Below are 23,522 nucleotides of genomic sequence, written 5' to 3' on the forward strand. Positions count from 1 at the left end.
TCCAATGGCAACTCCATAACTGAAGTGCAGAAATGTTTTAATTTCTACTGCACTTAAAAAAAACATATGCACACATATCTACCATGATATGCGTACATTTATTCATCTCTAATATTTGGGGAAAATGACACAAACATTGTTAATGAAATTCATGCAAAGGCAAAGCATGCAGACATAAAAGATATGATACAGCCTTTCATCCCAGCTGAAATGTCTTAGTGAAAGAGATGCTTACAACAATTAAATTTTTAAAATTTGATACTCATTATTTTAGGTTTAAATACCATATTTCAGAAACTTATAAATGCTGTTTTTCAAACACATAGTAGCTAATCACAGGCAAAATATAATCTGGTTTCATATTTATATAAAAGTAAGAAAATATTCTGAAATCCTTTTAATAGTAAATCATTTCACTACAATACCTTCACTAAGATATTTTATATCTTGTTGTACTGATGAAAAAGCTCATATGATATAGTTTCCTAATGGGCCAGTTAGGCTCCATAGAAGTTGCAACTTTGCAAAAAGCAGTTTTTATGCCCACATGCAGCCATGGCCCCCAGCTCAGCAGCCCAGAAAACACACTAGAATTGACAGAACCCCGAAGAGTGAGAGACAACACATACTAACATCACTTTTGGGCAGGGAGGAAGAGACAGCATGATATTAGTATATTTATTGCACAATTGTCTTCTGTCTTCTCAGTAATCATTATCACACAAAAGGTCATGAGGCAAACAACATTTATAACACATGTGTTCCCTTGGGTACACATCACTGAACAAAGAGGATGGTATTTGGGGGGAAAAAGGGTGATTCTACAAAAGCTCCTTTAACGATGACTTATAAAATACAGTTTACAGAGATTCTCTAAAGGAGAAAGAAGAGTAAGTGAGACAATACCGAAGAAAAGCTTCAATGTTAACACGGATATATGAGTGTCTTAATCCAACCTGAAACAGTCCTAATCAACATTTTATTCTAAAAGTATGTCTCTAAGTTAGATATTCTGAAAAAAGCAAACTCTTAGAAGATACCAAATGGCAATAACTTTCTAGGCCGCCTCACAAAAGCCTGTAGGATAATTATCAATATAATTATTGGGATAATTATAAGGACATCCATAGCAACAGTGCTCTGATGTATGTCTTATTCAGTCTTGCAACAACCCTGTCAGAGGTGGTCTGACTCCCATTTTATGGATGATGAGTGAAAACCAGACAGGGAGAGTTTAAGTCATTCACCAACTACTGTGCAGGTAGAGGAACTGGACTTCAGTCTGCATTTACCTACGCCAGCTGAGTGTTTTTTCCACTTTACTAGGAACATATGTAACATAGCACTAACAACACAATTTTTGCTTCTTCTATAAACTGCATATAACGTCATCCATTAGGAAAATGCAGTCTTTTTCATCAGGGGATTCAGGGGGTCTGTCACCCCACCAACCACACTGGGGTGTCATGAACAGTGGTGAGCAGAGGCAGGACGGTAGGGAAGAAGGTGATCCCAGGCACTTGTAACGTTTACTTATTTTTTATTTATGCTTGTGCTTATTATTAAAATCGTACACACATGCCAGAAATGTCTCACTCTTTAGCACACAGGCTAGGTCTTTTGTAAAACAACTAATCTCCAGGTGCTTGGAATGAGAAGAGGAGGCCTGGCCAGGGCTCAGTTCCTAGTTAAGTATTCCCCTAGCTGCCAAGTCTTGTAGCAGAGAGCACATCTGCGTGTAACTATAGATACAATACAAAACCATCCCACAAAACAAAACCTGCGGAAAACTCATGATTATGCCATTCCTTAAACATGTTATTTAGGCAATTTTCTCCCTGTTTTACTTACACATTTGACTTAACAGTAGACAACATCTATAGACAGTGCTCTCCCAGTCCGTCAGGAGGATTTAATTTACAGCCCTTTGCTCTGTTATCTGAATGTCATCCTTTCTAGAAGCTATTATTTACTGACTGATGAGTCACATTTTATTCATAATTTCTTTTTTAGAAACGGGGATACATTTAACTTAGAGTTTTCTTTCTGAAACAAATCGTCTAAGACAAACTTGACAATCATTTAAGATCCGTTGGCAAGGAAACCAGATTCCTTACAGAGTATGTGACTACCATATTTAGAATGAGAGAACCTTTCTCCAAATTCAGGGTACCAGCTTAAGAAAGTTATGCTCTTCGTTCTCCATGTAATCTTACATAAATCTAAGGTCACAGACGTTACTTACAAAGGCACATGTTTTTGAGGATGGATGGTTAAAACTTACCAGTCAGCCACAGACCAGGAAGAAAATGCTTTCCATTTCCTACTACCCAAGAGGATCTATGCTCACTGACAGCTCACGATGGCTTCACCATAGCGGGCAGCCACTAGAGAGTATTCAGGGTAGGGATGCCTACCTCCATCCAAGCTGCGAGACATGGTGTAACGCTTGCTGGAGGAGCGTTCAAAGTAAGGGGCTGGACGATCTATCAGTGCGCTGGCTCTTCTGGTTTGGGCTTGCGTTCTGCCGCTATAACGGAACTTGGAGCCCAAGGTAAGGAATTTCTTTGGAGGTGCTTCTGGTAACAATAATCTAAAGATAGTAAAGAAAAAAACACCAGAAAGAATAGTAAATCAAATATTGAGAATGCTACCCTTTTACTCTGTTCTGAAAGGTAAAGTGCTTTGTGTACTAAAGGATTAACACCCATATGCAATGAAATAAATTTGATTTTATAAGAAAAAAATTGACACCATACATATCAACTAGGGATGTTATCGAGGCTATAATCAAAATGGGAGTTGGGTTGGACTAGCAGACTTTAACATCCCATGTAACTGGAGAGTCTGTGGTTCTATAAGCCCCAAGAGTAATTAAGTAGGTGATGGTAGGGAAGGACAGTGATAATTTGTTATTGTATAGACACAAATCTAATGGCCCTAATTAGTCAGGTATTGAGAAATTACTGAAATAGTAAGAAATGGATTGAACACTTGAAGTAGACATCCTACAAAAATAATGAAAAGGTACTAAAGATAATAAAGAGGAGATGGAGCAGATCAATATAGTACAAATGAAGGAAACCTATTCAAATTTAGTCAGAAGTTCTTTTAGGATTTCTTATTAAGAAATCTCATGACAACAAGCTTGAAGGAACTTTAGAAAGGCTATGCTTCCACATTCTTCTTCCCAACAATCTTTTTCAGTATAAGTAATGCCAGGCACTCTATTTTTTTTCCTTAGGAAAAAAGCAAATTGATCTCTACCTACCTGAAAAATGTATGGTGCTCAACACACACTTTCCATAAACGCTTGGCAGCTCGATGGTTTGGCAGTTTAAACCCAATGGTACTTTCAAATTGTTCAAACTACATTTAGAGAACATTGAAGAGTAGAATCAAGTTTAAAATGACAAATAACAGAAAAGCAAATAATTTTAAAAATCAAAATACCACTCACAACTCTTTTTACTTACTAAATCAATTGCTCTATGTGGAATTCATGCTATACACATGCATTCATTAAAAAGGAAAAAAACCTCCTTATATCTACTATCTATCTCCTTAAAATGCTGCGGGTATAGACAACTACATTATGCATATAGTAGATGTTTTATGTATCAGTATGGATCTTACGAAAACTAAAATGCAAACAAGGATATTTGGATTCCTTCCAGAGACCAACTTGTCCTGATCTCATATGTAAGCCCAATTTTCATTGTTTCTCCATGACATCATGACTTCAAATGGAAGATACAGAAATGAACAAAAGGTTTAAAGTCTATAGCATTCTCAGAGTGACATTTTCTCCTAATATCTGGTCTGGAAATATGCACATATCCTAGGTATTTGATGACTTGGTATCAGGTATTGCTGATGTTATCTGTGCATTATAATATGGATTATCATGCTAAATGGTAACATCTCTCCATATTATATACAAGATCAGGGATTTGGAGAACACATTTTCATATTACTTAGCATTTATAGTTCAGGTGATACTCTATCAGTCATATGATTTTCCAAGGTGGAATATCTGATTTCCTGAGTAATTATTTTAATATCACTGCAGCTACTCATTAATTTTTTATTCTCTGAGGACAGTATGCATCAGGCCACCAGAGGGCAATCATCTTAAACAATAAAGCCTATCCCAAAGAGCACCAAACCTCCTGACTATTGACATAATCAATAGCAAAAGCCATTTACATGGCAAAGAACCAAGGAGAGGGCTCCTCTGCTTGGCGTGTGAGATACACTTATGCTTGACTTCCATTTCTTGTTTGTTGAGAGGGACTGGGCAGGGGAGAGACTGGGAAACACATCCAGGTTGCTTTAACTGCACTGCCCTTCCCAATTTCTGATTCCCTCTGGAAGTTCATGTGCAGTGGTGGTCATGAGAATCACCACTGTCCAATGGACCCAGTCGACAGACAAACCTAGTACTGTGGACTGTATCTCAACCATCCCCCATTTACTCATCCTGCCTCTAATAGGTACCATGCATTATGCAAAGGTCAGGGGTTTTAAAAAAAAAGCTTCAACTTGCTCATGTAAGAAGCTGGGGAGATTCTCTCAAGATAATAGAGGCGCTAGACTTTTAAAATGTTTATCTAGCTCGTGGTGCTTTGTATTCTTTTTACTGCAACCTCTTCAGAGTCTTCGGGCTACCAATAATTTCTTCTCACTCATTCTTCTCAGCCTATAAATATGATTATAAAAAAGGGAGGGAAACAACTTCCTTTGAGCCTGTTCTGCTGAGCCAGAGTCTTCTCACTCCTCACGCTACACGTCCTGACGGAGAAGCCTCAGCTCCTTCACTCCTTACCTCACTGCAACCTGCCAGGGGCTCCCAACTCCTTCCTGAACTCTTAAATGTCACAACAGGACCTGTCAACTGCGATGAAATTTTCTTAGCTCTTACCTGCACCTTCTCTGTAACATTTGGCACTGCCAGTTAACCGCGTCCCCTGAATCTCGTCTCGCTGCCCTCTGTGACTGTTTTTGTCCTTTGCTCCTTTCTCTGGCTGTTATTCCGAATCTCCCTGTGTTCCTCTTTGGCCTACCTCTCTCAGAAAGTGGTCTTACCCAGATTTTTTGTTATAGGGTCTCTCTCTCTCTCTCTCTCTCTCTCTCTCTCTCTTCCTCTTTAAGTTCTCTTGTTCTTTGGGTAATTTATTCCACGTCTAAGGCCCTGATTAAAATGTATACAGTTGATGTCTCTGTTCAAGTCCTATATTTCTTACTAGGTAAGAATTACCCCCTGAAAATCTGTCCCAAAGGAATTTCAATCTTTTTCCTTAAATTCACCCCCGCTTCCTCTCGTCTATAATATCATCTCCATTGCCTTCTCTCGTGCAAACGGAGAGACTGACCATCCCGGACTCTCCTCTTTATCCTTCCCCCATCCTGTCTCCAAAATGTCCTGTTCTGCCTCTGAAATCCATCTCAAATGTGCCCCTTCCATTCTATTCCCAGAGCCTCTGCTCCAGTTTAGGTCTTATCACATCACATTACGAAGCAGATTAATTCATTAAGAAACCCATCATTCTCAAGTGTTCATCTAGTTATGACACGCCCTAATTTAAAACCTTTCGCGGCTCACTACTGTCTACTGATGCACTTCTCCACTGTTCCCTGCTGGCCTCTCACAACCGTGTGCACTCCATGTACATCGGACATCATCTCATCTGTATCATGACATAGTTCCAAGTGTGCGCGTCTGTTTCTGTGCCAAATATAAAGTCCCTTAAGGACAGGGACAAATTCATATTTATGTTTTCATTTCCAATGCCCAACATGTTACCTAGCAATAAACAGATGCTTACTTATGTTTAATAAATCCAAATGAACATTTATCAGTTATAAATTTAACATGCAATCTTTAGGAAATATTTTTAATATTACTGTAATTGCGGGTATTTACGTGGAAAGCTTACAGATTATTTCAGTCTTCAGAAACAAGGATGACTTTACATATATACTACACATTATTGCTTGCTTTATAGTCTGATATTTTAATTGTATTTTCCACTAGTGGGTAGGCTGATTTTGAAGACAGGATATAATTCTATATTATGCCAGAAAATGTTCCGAGACATAAATGAACTGCAATCTTAGAGCTTTGCTTCCATTATGTTAATCATACTGATCAGAAATGGATATATTTATTAATTATCTATTAACCAGATACAGCAGGTACTTACTACCTATTATGTACAAACCACTAAGGATAATACAAATATGTCGATCATAGATGCTGTTGTCCAAGGAATAAGGATTAGTTAACAATTTTGACTTTTTCATTACTTCTCTGATTTAAAAAAAAAAGGTGAAAATATATTAGGTTGTGGAACATTTACATAATTTACACTCTGTGTCACTCATTCTAATCTTTCTTGTACCTTGTTGCACATTATCTCTAAACTATCCACCTTAAGATGCTATCAGATTGTCTGGCAGGTGTTGCTTAGTGGTTGAGCATCGACTCATGCACCAAGAGGTCATTGGCTCGATTTCAGTCAGGGCACATGCCTGGGTTGCAGGCTCTATCCCTGGTGGGGTGAGGGGTGCAGGAGGCAGCTGATCGATGATGTTTTTTTCTCATTGATGTTTCTCTCTCTCCCCCAAATCAATAAAAATATAATTTAAAAAAAGATGCTGTCAGATTTGGAAGACAGCGAGAAAGGGAGCATAGAGACAACAATAGAATTGGTAGAGAGAAATCTTTCATTCATGAAGAGGTTTAATGACTAAGACTTTCATTTATACCAAAGCTTGAAATATACAGAACATTATTCATGAATCTGGGTTTTACATTAAAATATGTAAAAGCAGTAATTTCAATTAATGTATGCTATGGGAAAAACTGGGGGAAAAAAAGAACACTTGTTTCTACCTATTTGTTGGACGAACCTACAATAAATTCTCTTAGGCATTTAGACATAACTCACCAACCATGTCCTGAGATGCTGAGAACTTGTGAGCAGGTCATTTACATACTTGTTTGCTATCGGGTTCCTTTTTTCCCAATGTACATGCAAATTTGGGTCTACTTACCTCACCCGGGCGGATCTTAATGTAGAAGTTGTTCCGTTTGTATGAGATTTTTAGAACCTTGGGCCAGGCAAATCTATTTATCCGCAGTCGGTCACGATATATCAACAGACCACTCGCACAAACGCCTAACATAATTTCTACTCCTTCAGAATCCTGGAAAATAGAAGCAAGAGACAAAGGGTCAGCATCTCATTTGTTTCCACTTACGGCTGGGTACAATATTTAAGCCTCCATAACAGAATCTGTAATTGACTACCTGTAGGTCTAATTTAAATACGAAAAATACTGCAGCCATTTTTAAACATTACCATTAAATAATAGCCTTGAAGTGAAGATATTTATCACTGTGGAGATTTGTTAGAGTAAAACCTGCTCACCCAGGTATCTTAGATTTCCAGAAACACTGCACATAGAACAGGCCAACCCGATGAAGGTGTGTTAATAACAATTAACAGCCGCAGTTCTCTGTTATTGAGTGCCGAGCATTGCCCTAAGACCTTACATATATTAACCTTTTTGATATTCACTAGGATATTTTGAGATAGTTGCTATTATTCTTCCCACTTTACAGATGAGGAAACGGAGCCACAGAGCGGTTACGTAGCTTTCCCAGTTGAATGTGAGCAGCCTGGTTACAGAGGCAGCACTCTTAACCAATATGTATACTGAGAGAGGGGCCCTATCCTTTCTTATGAGTGTTTTGGAGTTTGTTCCTTTAAAAAGAGCCTCAATCTTTTTTATATACCATTACTGCCAGAGTAAAATTTAAATATAAAATAGTGTTGTTTTTCTCTTACGTATGTACTGCACTTCCCCAACAGGCCCCAACACACACACTGCCCAGTGGTAAGCACACTTAACAATACGACTCACATAAATATGGATAGATTTTATTATATATGTGTATAGTCTTTTATAACAAAGGTGGGATCATGCTACATTTGCAATTTGCTTTGTTATGAGTGCTTTTCATATTTAGGTCATTTCCTAGGGGTATGTGATGCCCAGAGGTCCCGAGATCATCAGAGATGTTATATAAAGCTTAAGAGACACACCACGCAAGTCTGTGCCCCCTCAGTACTGTATTCAGGGGGAATCCATGTAAGATGAACACCGTGGTGACCCGAGTAGAGTGAAAATGAAGGACAGAGGCAGGACTGCGTGTGCGGCGCGGTCTTCACCCTGTCTCGGTGGTTGCTGGGAGTAGGGGGTACACGGGGCGGGGGGAAGGAGCTGTGATCAGCAGGGCTGCCCCCAACTTTGAGTCACTCTGCAGCCCCAGAGAGGAAAATGGCAGAACCCAAATAGGAGATTCTGACTCGTCCATACAGTGGGAATTTACTACCTAAATCCTGTCAGTGCAAGGTCCAAGATGAACATTTCCAGAAGCAAAAAATAAATATTTCAGTCCATCTCTGGTCATATGCGGTTATAATTGGTTTAAAATGAAACATGTTACCTCTGAAATCTATCACTCCATTAGGTATGAAATTACAGGCGTGGAAACACTTGATGGCAGGACATAAAACCTGAGGCCTCCAAGTCCAGAAACTGCCCACCACCTACCACGGGCTTTAATGTGAAAGAGCAATTTAAAGAGCTATAACCTGATGCTGATGAGTCCCTGGCATTACTGAGCCTTCAGACCCAGCCCATCTGCTCACACGACAGCTCAGAGGTGACCACCTCACGCCATGAGTACAAATGCAGGTCTGAGTAACTGCTCTTTGATTCTCTTTCTTTTTGGTAAAGAACATGAAAGTTTAGAAAAGATGCCTTTGAGCTACAGAGGGAAAGGACATTTCAAACATTTTTCATTATTTTATCTATTTTTAAATCTCTCATCAGTGTCTTTCCATCAAAGAAAACAGCATCCTTTCCTGGGGAAGATCGGGAAGGCTCCTTTGCCCCGCCACTGTTCTCCTGTACCCTCCGGCATGAACTGCTCCGTGTCCCCATATCACCCTGTTGTATCAGCACGCCCCCAGCAAAGGTACTGCAGTCAACTCCCATCTACCTGCCTTCTCCTTAAGACCACAGCTGGTTGAGAGCAAGAGCTCAATTTAATCTCTGCAGCCACATGGTCATAGCTAGTGCCTGCCTAGCATGGGTTAAGCCATTACATGTTTGGCAAGTGAAGAAAGACATTATCAGGTAAGTGGCGTTTTAAATTGCATGGTGGTCTTCATTATGTTAATCATAAAAAAAAAGATACCTTTTTTCTCAAGTTTTTGGCCACAGCCCTAACTGTTAGTTTGATAAATCTTTTGTGTTGAAAGCTCGTTTGGCAGCCTACCTTGGGGACATGTGTGTTTCCCTACCAACGAACACATTTAATGCTCCTTTTAGCAGGGAGTACTGAAGGAAGACCTGGATAGGCTCAGTCTACTGTAATTAAAATAAATGTGCACGCTGTTCCCTTAATTTCAAATCACTGTTTAAACTTTGCCTTCCTTCATTATCACTTGGTCCATGGGATATCTGATGTGGATTTATCCCTACATTTTAGAATCTTCTATGAAATAAATGACTCTCACAGAGCCTATTCAGACAGACATGAGCTGACAAACAAGCAGAGAGAGTCTTCCTAAGAAGAAAACAAAGCATTTAGAACAGGTTTTCCCAAACAAGGGACCTCCAGCTAATACAGGTATTTTATTCTTTACACTGAGCTTTGAGTTAGAGATCGCAATTCAGACTTCCTAAACAGGTCCTACAGCTCAGGGTCTTTCATGCCATCCAGTGATGACTGGAAATGAGCTCTAATTTAATTCAGTAATTTTCCTTCTTAAAATGATAGAGTGTGGCTGCATGAGAAAATGGAGTCCATAACCAAATCATTTGTTATACTTAATATTCAGATGAAATCCTTCTATGGGCTGCATTTGCACTTCCTTAATTCTTTCTTTTTTAATTGGCATAAATTCAAATCATATTATTGCAGCTATCCATTTTAATTCAGTAGCTAGAGCAACGTTAAGTGATTTTATTTTCACTGATGGGAACACGGATACATCCCGAGCTGCACTTCCCTAAAAGCATGCCCTAATCGCTCATTTATTTATTTTTCCTGGGCAGCAAGTGAATCATCATGTGCAATGTAATTCAAAAACAGCTTTCGATCCACTCACATTTTCAGGCAACCTTTATTTCCTTCTTGTTTCCTTATCTTTTAGTCACCTAAGGAAAAATTCTTAAGATAACATCTTACTAGTGTGTGTGTCCTTATTTTCTTTTTAAATTCTCATCCTGCCTTATACCTGGCATAAACTATAAAACACCTTTGTTCTCTGACTGCAAAATAGGTGAGAAAACATAATAAACTGGAAGGTAAATAGAGCCAGACCTGCTAATTACACACAAATGTCAAAGAGCCTGGCACGACGCACCAACCCAGCCCTGGGATAAGGCTGCCAACCCTCGGAGATCATGCTGCTTAGCGCTCAGGCCTTCAGCCCTTGGAAGTCCACATCCTGTCTGAGGGACACAATGGTCACAGTCATAACCAGTCTAACCTGCGTTCACTCAGTGGCCACCATTTTCTGGTCCAAACGCCATCCAGGGAGCAGCCCACCTGTAGCATCAACAGAACCTACAGACCATAGATTTTCCACCCATGGGACTCAGGGTTGCTGAGCTGTTTGCCTGAACAGAGCCAGCTGAAATGCTCTTCATGCCTTGGCCCTGCACTTGACTGTGTAAGATACTCCCTTGACTAGAAGCGTGTTAACTTCCTGTGAGTCCCAGATCGTGAAATTGGTGGCTACTCCGTGTATTAGAAGTAAAGGCACATTCCATAACTGGAGCAATGTTACCTTGTCAGCCCAAATCAGAAGAAATGGCCCCTGAACTTCAAACAGAGATCTTTCAACACTGCTGAAGTACCAGAATCCACCCCTAAGATCCTAAAAAAATTTCTCAAGTTTTGATGGTAACAGTTTTCATGAAAGCTTGCCTTTACTGCTACAGTTCTTTATTCGCAGCTGTTCAAGTAACAGACTAACAGTCCATGCACTCATTCTCTCACTGCTGAAAAATACAGATTCTAGAAAAAGAATGACATGGAGTAAGAGCTGCTTTAGGCATCCTTACAATCTCCCCCTCATACAGTCTAATCCCAACTTCCTTCTTCCCAAGACTAAATAGCCAAGGCACAACTTTAACATTTCACAATTGCCAAGCAACCAGGCAAGCCTTAGCCTGGGTGGTTAATTCTAGTTGAACTGCAAAAATAACAACCTTATTTCAAAGGACTGGCTATTTGTCAGAATACCTCAACTTCAAAGATGGCGTTATTTAAACTTCACATGAATTTACTGAGTGCCTGCTGGGAAATCAGAACAGGGCCACAGACAGTACTTCACACAAAGTAGATGTGACAACTGGGTCTTGGACAATCAGCCAAGTTTAGACAGACAGACAGACAGACAGACAGAAAGGAGCATGACAGTGCAGTCAAAAATGAGCACATTCAGGCAAAGGCCAGAGACAGGGTTTGGCAGGAGCAAAGGGCACGTGTCAGCACAAAGTGGGAGACACAACTGAGACAGGAAAGGCAGGGCGAGCTCGGAGCGTGTTATGCAAAGATAAAAGTTCCAATTGAATCAACAGGCAATCAGAGGCTCAGACCGCGAGCCCTGTGAGTTTGAGCCAACCCCTCAGTGAAATATCGGTGCGAAATGTGCTTTATCATTGGACAGGCCTTAAAGAGCAAACGCAGATTTGAATGCCCAAAGTTTTGGATTACATGCACTGAAGTAAAAATCACGAGCTTATAGCAATAACAGCACTGAATTAAATAAAACTAAATAAAAAGTTTGGGGGTTAAAAAATGCATACCTTGGCATGATGTAAATCTACCCCATACATGGATAATTTTTTGGCATTTTCCAAGAAATGCATCTCGGCTTCTGCTGGAGTCATTCCTCTGATAAGAAAAGACAGGGTTACAATGCTGCTCTGCTTTTACCTGGCGAAGCTGAAATGTTTCCTACTTAGCCCCCCTGCTACCTAATAAGCAAGCCCCCACAGAGGCCCCATCAGATCTGTATCTGAGGGAAGAAAAAGAATAAGATGGCTTTTAAAGAAAACCTTACAATAGACATTCTAAGCAAGAACCTATCTATCCCAGAACTGTACCAGCCAGTGCAGACCCCTACTCTACTAAAGTCCCACCCACAAAACACCAACGTCAGTTCTGGGAAAAGTGCGGAGAGAAAGGGACGCTCACTCATCAAGGCCCAACTTATTAAATGGACTGTTCTTAGGGCTTCTGCCACTAACCTGTGACTCTTGTGCAGCTCGATCACTTTATCTTCCAGTTCTTTAGTGTGATTGGGTGCAAAGCGGAACTCACTAATGTAATCATTTCCACATTCATCAGGGTCATAGTCTCCAAGTTCTGACTGGACAGTGTAGGAGCCCAACAGGGCAAGGGTGACAAAGGAGCAGGGCAGCCTCCCGGACACGATGTCATCTCGCAGTTGTAAGCAGAGGTAGTACCTTCCGGTAACCAAGAGGACAAAGCAGAAAGCCAGCATTGGGATACAGGAAAAGGAGACCACTCAGCACCTATTGTTGGATAGGCAATTTCTCCCGATCGGATAATCAATCACACAAGGACACATTTTCTAGCATCTATATTTTGATGTGGATATTAAGAGAAAATACTTGGCCACAAAAATATAATATTTAAGGACATCTAAGGACAAGTCAATGTTTATAATAAAATAGGGTTTTATTAATAAAGCACAGAGTAAAAAAATAACCTAAAGACATACTCTTCTAACATCTTTTAAAGTAACATTTAAAATCAAATGAATAGTCCCTAGCATATTCCTTGAAACCTTTGTTGGAGGGGGGTATTATAATATAAAAATGGTGTTCTTAAATATAATTATTAAGCCCCAGCTAAACTTAAGGAAATCTTATTTTGATATTTTGCCATATGACTGAGACAAATTTCAGGTAACTCAACAGCTATGCCACTGTAAACTCTGCTCTCAATTTCCTACATTCTTAGTGAGGTAGTCTCTTGCTATTAACAAATGATTTCGGTTTCAACTTCTTATTTTTTAAAGATAATTTCCTAGGACCCAACTAATATGAAGACTAACTGAAGAATTACTACCTTAAGAACTCAGAGTCTCATCAGTATAAGTAAACAGTTTTAGATTTGGGGACTATAAAACATTTTCCAAATAATTTTGTCAAGATAACAAAAGTATTTCCATTAATAGCTGACTATCTCCTTTGTTATTTTGCTTTTAAGGTTTACAGATATAAAACTAATTGTGGAATATTCCGAGGGAAGTGTTGCCATTGATAAGTTTTAATACCTTTCATGGCCCAGCATACAGGTATAATAATAAAATACACCTCGTACCTTTCATATGAGAAATAAATTGCTAATATGAAGCTGAGGACTAGGAAAAAGTCTTAAGGTCCCTCTAAATATGACTTTAAACTAATGATATAAGCAAACTCCATGTAATTCAGATGTAAAAATGTCTAATTACCTTACGGGCTTTACACACATTATACCAGTAGATATAAGTCAACCATGCACTAAATTACAAACCCAGGTGTGTACAGGCTCCACAGACATAAATTAGCCACAACTGAATAGTTCTCAAGATTATTCAGGAGTATTTTAAAATAAGAAATTATAAATTTTCCAATTTAATGCAATCATAGAATAAATACTCTGGAATAGTTTCTCTCCTTTACCTAAAATGTCTCTTAAGTTATTTTTAATCATAGCAAGAGAGTGAAGCTTTCTGAGTAATTTCCCTATTCTGACAAACCTCCCACAGATGTGAGGTTTACACAGAAGATTCAGCACACTGCACAAAACCGCTCTGGCTGGCTCTAAACTTACTATCACACAGTGAGCGTCGGTTCCGAAGTGGGACGCAGAGCAGCCGAGGATGCGCATCGCACCCGGGACCATTTCACAGAGGCACCTTCTCACACTCAGAGCCCAGTTACCACGCCAGGATAGTTTTACTGGATTCCTGTCCTAATGTCTTCTTTTGTGAAAAGGAATTAACCATTTCCCTTGTAGTTCATGGAAAATAAACTCTTAAGTGTACATGTGTTTATGTTTATCTGCATATGTACATGTGTGTAGGCTTGCCTGATTTCTTTTTTTAAGGGCTGTCAAATACTAGATTGGTTATATAAAAAGCGTAAGCATCCAAAGACACATTTTTTACTCTCAGTTTTGAAGCATGAGCACTAAGAATGGCTATATCATTTAAGGCTGAATCCCATCCAATTTGGCTGTGGTGGGTGGATGACAGTATCTCAACTTTGCATGTCTTCCCACCAGGGTCAGGCAGAGGGAAGTATGGGCTTAGCACCAAAGATTCAACTACAAACAGTTATGATTTGGCAGATCTTTTCATCAGATGTTTGCTCTCATTCAGTTGCCTGTTGTTTGCCATTTGTGGATGATTATAAGGTCACCAAATGTAAGCATGCTCTTCTCTGGAGAATTTAAGAGAAGCACAACTTTCCCAAGAAGCCTGCCTTTTTACAGCCAACTTTCAAGTACCTGGTGATATCTTCAGATAGCTGGGCGGGGTCTGGTGGGTAAAATTTCACATTAAATGAAAACTGCCAAGCACCATCTGCAGAAATGAGAGAAACATTAGCATAAAACCTTAGAAAATCCCCTTATATTTATATGATAGAGCTACCTTAACTCCAGGTTCTAACAAACACCCAGGCAAATTTTGATCATCCATGGAAAACAGGAAAGTCTCTGTTAAATGAAATCCACAGGTAAGTCTGAAACTTCATCCAGTTTCTAATCTTCTCACCAATCAAATCCTTACAGGCACTTCTAATAGGGAGGAAATTGACTGTACTTCCTCCCTTTCTCAGGAACAAAGTTAAGCCTTCGGAAGAGGGGGAAAAAATGAACACGGATAATCCTCAATCAGACAAGTCTGGAATTGAGTAGATCTACTGCTGTGAAGTTCTGGATAGCTCACATACCAACATTATAGACATAATCCCATTTCCTCTGTCCCTTCTGCTTTGTTATTACAGGTCAAATACCATTAAAGCACATGTCAAGGGATTATTCAAGATATTTTTATTTTATGGGGAAGGTTTGTTGTAATGAATATTTAAGAAGAAGAGCTGCTCTATGGGCTGCGGGAAAATCTTTTCTTACCCAGGGAACTATTTAAAATATATATATATTATTGATTTTTTACAGAGAGGAAGGGAGAGGGATAGAGAATTAGAAACATCGATGAGAGAGAAACATCAATCAGCTGCCTCCTGCACACCCCCCACTGGGGATGTGCCCACAACCAAGGTACATGCCCTTGACCGGAATCGAACCCAGGACCCTTCAGTCCGCAGGCCGACGCTTTATCCACTGAGCCAAACCGGTCAGGGCCCCAGGGAACTTTTTTTTAATATATTTTATTGATTTTTTACAGAGAGGAAGGGAGAGAGATAGTCAGAAACATCGATGAGAGAGAAACATCGATCAGCCGCCTCCTGCACATCCCCCACCGGGGATGTGCCCGCAACCCAGGTACATGCCCTTGACTGGAATCGAACCTGGGACCTTCCAGTCCGCAGGCCGACGCTCTACCCACTGAGCCAAACCGGTTTCAGCCCCAGGGAACTTTTTGATTAAAGAGATGCTTGAGTGTATTTACTATGCATCACCAATTTCCACACCTTCTTCTTAGCCCATGACATGAACGGGCACTCTTTACATGCTGCTGTTCTTTATCCTGCAGCATCTGTGGACCGCCTCCCCGTACGTCCCCTCACAGGTGCCTACTCTTCTGTACAGCCCACACGTACATTCAGAACATTATTAAGCCTTCCTAAGCTCTCCATTTAGTAACAGTATCTCTAATCATGTATGGTTTATCATTATAAGGGTGAAAAACCAACCTTTTCTTCTTTCTTATATTTTATCTGTATGTGGTTGCTCCTTTAGCTTATATTCATCCTGTCCTTTTATTCTGGCCTTTGAATGCAGTGATTCACTGAGGTCCGGGTGCTCCTTCGCTGGGACACTGCATCCATTTGTTCCCTCCACCCAGCAACCACACTAGAAGTGCCAAGGTGCAGGGCCGCTTCTACTCTCAATGCCCTGCTGAAAAATTCCCTCGTCTCCTGGCTTCGGTACTGGAAGGCTTTCATCTATGCCTCACGTAGCCATAGTCTTCCTTTCACTGTCTGTGACCTCCCAATTCAACTCTTAAGTGTCAATACTTTCCTACGACTTCCAACCGCTCCCTCTACCCATTAAGAGACTTCTGGAAAGTCCATTTTTTTCTATGAGCCCTTCCCAAACATTCAGAAGGAACAGTATTGTACATCCTAGCTCCTTGCTTTGCATTAGTCTCTTGTGTATGCGACTAATACTTAGCTGCCTAGGTTACCTACATTGGGTTCATTTATTCTAGTTTATTCGATACACTACCACTAATATTACACCTAAAGTTCCCCATGGCAGGGCACTACCATGAAGTGTCTTATAAAGGACTTGGCATAAGACCAAGTATAATTAGGTGGTAAATATTATTTTTAAAACACTTAGAACATTACTGAAACATGGGCTATAAGAATTCTAAGCCATAAAATACCTGTCAATCAAATATACTTCTAGTGATTATTTTCCCACTGTTCTCAAAAGAAGACCCTTTGTTATTCTAAAAATAGTCTGACTTGGTTTTACCTTCCTGTTGATTTCTATTCACTTCCTGCTCAAATGGGTCCCTTCCATGCCTGCTACTGGTGAGGTTCATAAAAAGAGCTGGCTACCCGCCACTCCCGCCACCACCCAAGCAAGTGAAATTAAAACTAATGAATTAGTTATGGGAAATGGATTTATTGCTTTTTTATAATTTTTAAAGTATGCCTTGAATTCAATGACTAGTTTATCAATGTATGTAATTAAATACTCTCATAATAAATTCAGGGTAAGCATTCTAAGTTGGAAACTAAAAAGAATAAAAGTGTAAGAAAAAGTATTTAAATGCAAAAATCCTCAATCCAGGAACGTTAGTTTCAGACTGTAGTGGGCCTAAGAAGCATCTGAGCTGCTTATTAAAAATAAGTCCTGCCAAGGCCAGGTGGCTCAACAGGTTTGGAGTGTCATCCTGTACACCAAAAGGTGGCAGGTTCAAGCCCCAGTCAAGGTGCATACGGGAAGGCAACCCATAGATGTTTCTTTCACATCAATATCTCTCTCCCCCTGCCCCTTTCCCTATCTCTAAAACTAATAAAAAACATATTCTCGGAGGAGGATTAAAAAAAAAAGAAGAAGAAAAAAAGTCAATTCCTAGGCTCCATCCAGAGAATTTTATTCCAGAGATTTGGAATATGGCCTAGGAACTTGTGGTTTTAATAAACCTCCTTGTGGTTCTAATACAGTGGTCATGGGGACCACACTGAAAATCACTAATTCTAAGGAATCCACTCTCCTAAGGTATAACCCAAAATAACTACCAGGCTTTATAGGACATTACTTTGAATCAGTGAAAAAGGTTAAGAAAACTACCATCTACACTGGGAGGATATGACTGTGCAATGAACAGGCTTACTGCCTGTATCTGCTCAGATGATGGCCCTGTTAGAAACAGAAAAGGGAACAGCTTGAGCGCATTAAAATGATGCTCCTATATGCTGATATAGGATTTTAAATCACAAATTTATAATAAATAGAAAACTGTGAAACTGAAGAGCTCATCCTTATGAAAAAAATTAAATTTTAGTCTTCTATGCCTGCCAAATCTTAAAAATCTCTAAATATACTGCATTTATAGCATAAGTTACTATATATCGTATACTCTATATCATGACATTATTATATCATAATCATATCACAAAATGCAGTATATTTAAATATTTTGAGATCAGATATGAACAAACGATGACTAGAATTAGAATTTTTTCATACGAACTCTTTGTTTTCAGAATTTCCTATTTCTCATAAATTTGTAACTGAAAATCTGTACCAACATGACTGCCATTCTCCTTTCTGGAGACATACTCTGGCCCACAGCACATAAAGGATGGAAACATCTTTTATCATGTGTATTAGGAATAGGAGATGATGATTCAATAAGTATAATGGTTTGATAAAAACTTCTCTGCCTTGGGTGAATGTAAATTTTTGGAAAGAGAGCATTTTAGTGTATTAAAACAATAAGGAATATAGATAAAAATATAAAATTCTTTTTTTAAAAATTCCAACTTTTTCTTTTTCTTTCTTCCTTTATCTGCAAGACTCAGTTCATGCTACAGGTGCACCCACTGCCTGATCTGCACGATGGAAATACCCTTTAAATCCCATGTTCTGACTGTCCCTTTAGCTTTCTCCCCTTAGAAAGGAAGTGTAGGAGACAGAGTTAAGGGAAGAAATTCTAATAACAAAGAAAAGAAAATTGACTGTTTATACAGCCTTTCTTATAACAGTATTATGACTTACTGTGGAACATTTAATATATTTTCAAAGTGCTCTGAAACTATAAGTCACTCAAATACAAAACAGCATTTCACTAGTTAGGGGAATACAGAGGACTCTAGGCTTATAAAATGTTAGGAGCTTTGTTCAGCATATCTGCTTTGAAAAACTCCACAAAAAGATTCTTACAATACCGTCATCTATTTTTATTCAAGACTCTCTGTTACAAAAAAAGTATTTTCACCTACTTATCATACTCAAAGCTGTCCCTGGTTTCAAGTGCTACTTGTCAAACTACTCATTATCAAGTTTCTGGTTAATGAATACATCCAATTTCTCAAAAATGTGGTAAAGATGTTATTGTTGTAATAAATAATCAGCAGGCTCTTTAATATCTAGAAGTATAGTGAGCTTTTTCTTCTTTTGTGATACTATCCAGTATTAAACCATTTCAAACTGCTCACTACTAATTACTTCTTATTAATAGTTGGTGTACTTTAATATTTCACACATTCAAAGGCATTAAGACATCTCTTTTCTCTTCTAATAGTAAGTGGTGGAAAACTCAATGTGAATGTTCTTATTAATAAGCTGGTCTTAAATTTATAAACTAAAATTAGTTGTTCAGGAAAATTAATCTAGATTTGACTGATAAAAATAATTGCTTTAAAACACTAAGTAGTTATTTAAAATTATAAAGGTTATCCATGTTTATGGTAAAAGCAAGAGGGTTAAAAATAAAAAAATATAAAAAGATTAAAAATAAACATTTTAAAATTCCTCTTTCTCTACCCTCCAACACTGCAATGCCATTTCTGGAGGTATTTACTGTTAATATCTTTTGTGCTCTTCCAAAAATTTTTCACACCCCTATATATGCATAACTTTTTTTAAACAAATATGATTTGTCTCAAACAATGAAGAATTAAAAAATAATAAAGAGAATAGTGTATTTCCCAAGAATTAATTTAAATATATAAGTCAATGATTTCACAGAAGATTATTAAACTTTTATATTATAATAATAAAAAATATGATTTGTTTCATTACTGTCTCACTAATGAAAGCTAAGGCATATTTATTCTGCTTCATTCTATGTAATAGCTGCTTAGTATTTAAAGGTATGGGTATTCCCTGAGTGAGTTAATAATTTCTTCATAAATGGATAAATTATGTTGGTTCTAGTTTTCTGCTATTACAAATTATAGTCTAATGAACTTTCATACAGTACATGCATTTTCCTCTCTTCTGCATATGCTGAATAAATTTCTATAAGTAAAATTAGGGGGCTAAAGAGTAAGCGCATTTTAAATTTTATGAAGACTTTCAGAAAGTGCCTTCTGAAAGGGTTGTACCAATTTGTATTTGTACAAATTGGGTTGCATATTGCCAGTGCAAGGTATTATTATTATTATTATTATTATTTTAAATATATTTTTATTGATTTCAGGGAGAAAGGGATAGGAAGAGAGAGAGCATCAATGATGAGACAGAATCATTGACTGACTGCCTCCTGCATGCCCCCTACTAGGGATTGAGCTCACAACCTGGGCATATGCCCTTGGCCAGAATTGAATCGGACCCTTCAGTCTGTAGGCTGACACTCTATCTACTGAGCCAAATGGGCTAGGGAGCAAGGTATCATTAAACTTTAAAAATCTCTTGTTACTCTGAATAGGTGAACTATGCCTCATTTTAATTTGCATTTAATTGTTAGTAAGATTTAACACATTTTTAATAGTTATTAGCTACTTGTATTTCAATTTTTTGAGTTGCTCATGCAATGGTTTTATCCACTAATATAATATGCATTTCTCACCTTGTCTTTAGGGACCAAGAAAAGAGGTTGTCACCACACAGTAAACTTTAGTCTCACTTGCTATTCCATTTCTAAATTATTAAATGACTATTACTTTTGCTTCACTTTTAATAATAAAGTTTGGAACAGTAATAATTAAGTTGGGAACTTTTAAATGATTAAGTACCAATTGGAGCATCACTTGATTAAATCCCATTTCACATCTGTGTACAGGCAAGGGAATAAGTCAAAAGTCATAGTTATTTTATTCCTGAGTTGTGATAATTAAAAATAAGATCTGAGCTAGACTAACCTGCCAAAGATAAAATTTGAGATTTTATTCTGTTTTTCAAAACACTGTATTCACACCAGCCATGCGAGTATGCGCTACCAATTCAGACAACCCCACTCTTAGAAAATCTTCACATTTTCACATATAATAATCCAAAAGAACTTACTTCGAATCTGTTTTTTAATTTCCTTAGCAGGGTCCAACCAATTCTGAAAAGGAAACGACAGCTTGAATTTGAATCAGAGAAGAGTAAACATGACTTAATGTTGACCCGGCAGGGACACCCACTCTGCGTATTTGAGAGTGAATGGCTGCTGGAAGGCCCTCCACGCTTGGGCCCTTCCCCCACATCTGCTGCCCCTTTGCCAGGTCCTGCGAGGGTCCAGACACTGGTCTAGTGAAAAAAAAAATGTGGTGTCCACAATTCACTCTAACAACAATCAGTGACTTCAAGGACTCAAGCTAGCAGAGAAACAGAGTAGATAAAAACCCCAAACAAAAACCAGTGGATTTTATGTTCAAACAAATTACTAGAATAAACTAAAGATACATGTAATGTGACACAATGTTATCCTAGCCATTCAGACCCACACGGTGATTTCTGTGATTACAAATTCTCAGGCACCTACTTAGAAAATGTTCCTAACCAATGAACGCTTGCTTGAGATGTAAGAGTTTCCTCATCAGAACACTCAGATGTTTACTAGTGAAGTTAGACATTGTACACTGAATCCAGGAGATATGATTCACTGCACCCCACCAAAACATGTAACATTTGTGAACAAAATTTCTGTGACTCAGTTTCTACACCAATACAATGGAAACAATTTCTTTTCCCTTGTTTTTCTGGTAGTTGTGGGGATTCATGAAGTAAATCTCTGAAGAGACTGGATTATCTATACTAATAAAAGGGTAATATGCTAATTAGACCAGGAGAACTTCTAGACAAAGCCATGGTGGCGGGGCTGAGGCAGAGGCGGTTGGGGCGATCAGGCCAGGAAGGAAGGGCAGTTGGGGGTGAGCAGGCCGGCAGGGGGGAAGTTGGGGGCAATCAGGCCGGCAGGGGGGGCAGTTGGGGGAGAGCAGGCAGGCAGAGTTGTTAGGGGCAATCAGGCAGGCAGGTAGGTGAGCAGTTAGAAGCCAGTGGTCCTGGATTGCAAGATCGGGCCTAAACCGGCAGTCAGACATCCCCCAAGGGGTTCCAGATTGCAGGCTGGATGAGGGACACCTCCCTGCATGAATTTTGTGCACTGAGCCACTAATTCAGGTATAAGAGAGTAGAGTCTACAGAGGTATTGCATTAAACATTAAATACCTACTAACTACATGAGACAAGTGTCAGGTCAGCCAACAACTCATCTCATATTCTGATTTGGCAAGAATAGGAAAGCATAATAAGATGAATTAGGAATAGGAGAGCAGCCTCAAGCATGGTTTCTATATAAGTATCAATGTATTTGATTTTTATTGGCTCATATATCAGGTGGTATATACTGAAATATATCATCACAAAAAAGCAACATATAAAATGCTTTCCTGGAACCATAAACAACTGAAGAGAAACATAGTCTTATGGTTTCCACAATATTCGAGATTAAAGGAAGCAGTTAATAATTTCCTTTATGAAGAAATAAGGTGATCAGTCGCATTTAGGGACTCACAGTAGTAAATGTGGGAGTTTGAGGACAGGTAGGGGAGATTTACCAATTCAATTCTAGTTCACTTTCTGGCAGTAATGAGCAGCAGCTCAAGCCCTGGTATTTTGCACTGCTTTTAGTTACTCACCTTCTGGTTTTCAGTATCTCGATACGTAAGCCCAAAGTAGTCTTTTTCTAGCAAGTTCAGATGTTCACATACTTTATCAAACAGCACTTGGCCTCTGGAGCGTTTCTATGGAAAACAGAACATAAAGAGAAGTCAACACACTCAACCAAGTTCCCTCAACTGCCATGAATAAAAAGAGGCAAATTTTAAAATCCTGCTTGCTGTAACTACACAGCAAGTGATGGATGGAGGACCAAGTGTGATCACACTTCACCATCTCCTTTTTCACTAGGACAAAGGCTCAGTTAAGTGGACCTACACCTGCAACAGCCTGTCCCTACAATAAACAAGAAATCATCAAGGTTCCTGAGTGAGTACAGCTAACCTGCAGATAATTTCTAACAGAAGTAGCTGGGAATGATGTGGTGCTTGGAGGCCCCAAATATCTGTGAAATATAAAAATCCCAACAGTAAAGGAGAGTATTCAAGGACCAACAAAAGCCATGTTTCAACAAATCCAAACTTAATTCCCATATTACCAGATTCTGAGCCTGAGAAGAATGAACCCTATTTCTTGTCTTAGACCTCCCCTTAAAACTTTCCCTATCAATCCTTACTTTAAAATTATAGCTATGAATCCAAAGCCTGTTAAACTAACTTCATTAGTTTATTTTTGTTTGTTTGTTTTTTTGCTACAAACCTCAGTTTTGTATTACAGTATTCAATATTCTCCTAATTTGAGAAACATTCTTCCTACTCAACATAACAAAATGTCCATTACATGTAAAGGTTTTAGTTATCATTTACAAATAAAAGATATAAATGTATATGTTATATTTTTGGCCATTAAGCAGACATTTGGAGAAAGGAAAAAAGTAGTCATATGGGGGAGGAAATCCATCAGTTTAATTTACTGTGATAAACAATTATCATATTCATCTAATCCTTCAAAGGTCTTTCAACATGGCCTTGGATTTTAAAATGAATTAACTGGCAACAATTAAGCTAAACTATTTTTTTGTGTGTGTGTAGTACCAAGATTTCTAATCTAATACATTAAGCATATTTGTCTTTAAGATTTAATGTACTGACAATGACAAATATGAAAATTGATCAACAATGTACATGCCAAAATAATAAGTATTCAGAAGACCCCTAAG

The 23,522-nt window shown here is 38.6% G+C and overlaps 1 protein-coding gene across 3 annotated transcripts in view; it reads right to left on the reverse strand.

Annotated features, from left to right (window-relative positions):
• The window catches only part of EPB41L3 (erythrocyte membrane protein band 4.1 like 3), a 220,820-nt gene that overhangs the window by 30,062 nt on the left and 167,236 nt on the right, over positions 1-23,522 (reverse strand). For all 3 annotated transcript variants that reach the window (XM_081097417.1, XM_081097416.1, XM_081097415.1), the window contains exons 4-11: positions 22,384-22,488; positions 20,765-20,807; positions 14,618-14,693; positions 12,343-12,561; positions 11,899-11,986; positions 7,060-7,212; positions 3,272-3,369; positions 2,418-2,593 (exon numbers count right to left, since the gene is read on the reverse strand). In XM_081097417.1, coding sequence (XP_080953543.1) covers positions 2,418-2,593; positions 3,272-3,369; positions 7,060-7,212; positions 11,899-11,986; positions 12,343-12,561; positions 14,618-14,693; positions 20,765-20,807; positions 22,384-22,488 — 958 coding nt within the window. The remainder of the gene's footprint in view (positions 1-2,417; positions 2,594-3,271; positions 3,370-7,059; positions 7,213-11,898; positions 11,987-12,342; positions 12,562-14,617; positions 14,694-20,764; positions 20,808-22,383; positions 22,489-23,522) is intronic.

This window comes from Myotis nattereri (genome assembly GCF_964212035.1).
Source record: "Myotis nattereri genome assembly, chromosome: 8".
In the NCBI taxonomy this organism is placed as follows: Eukaryota; Metazoa; Chordata; class Mammalia; order Chiroptera; family Vespertilionidae; genus Myotis; species Myotis nattereri.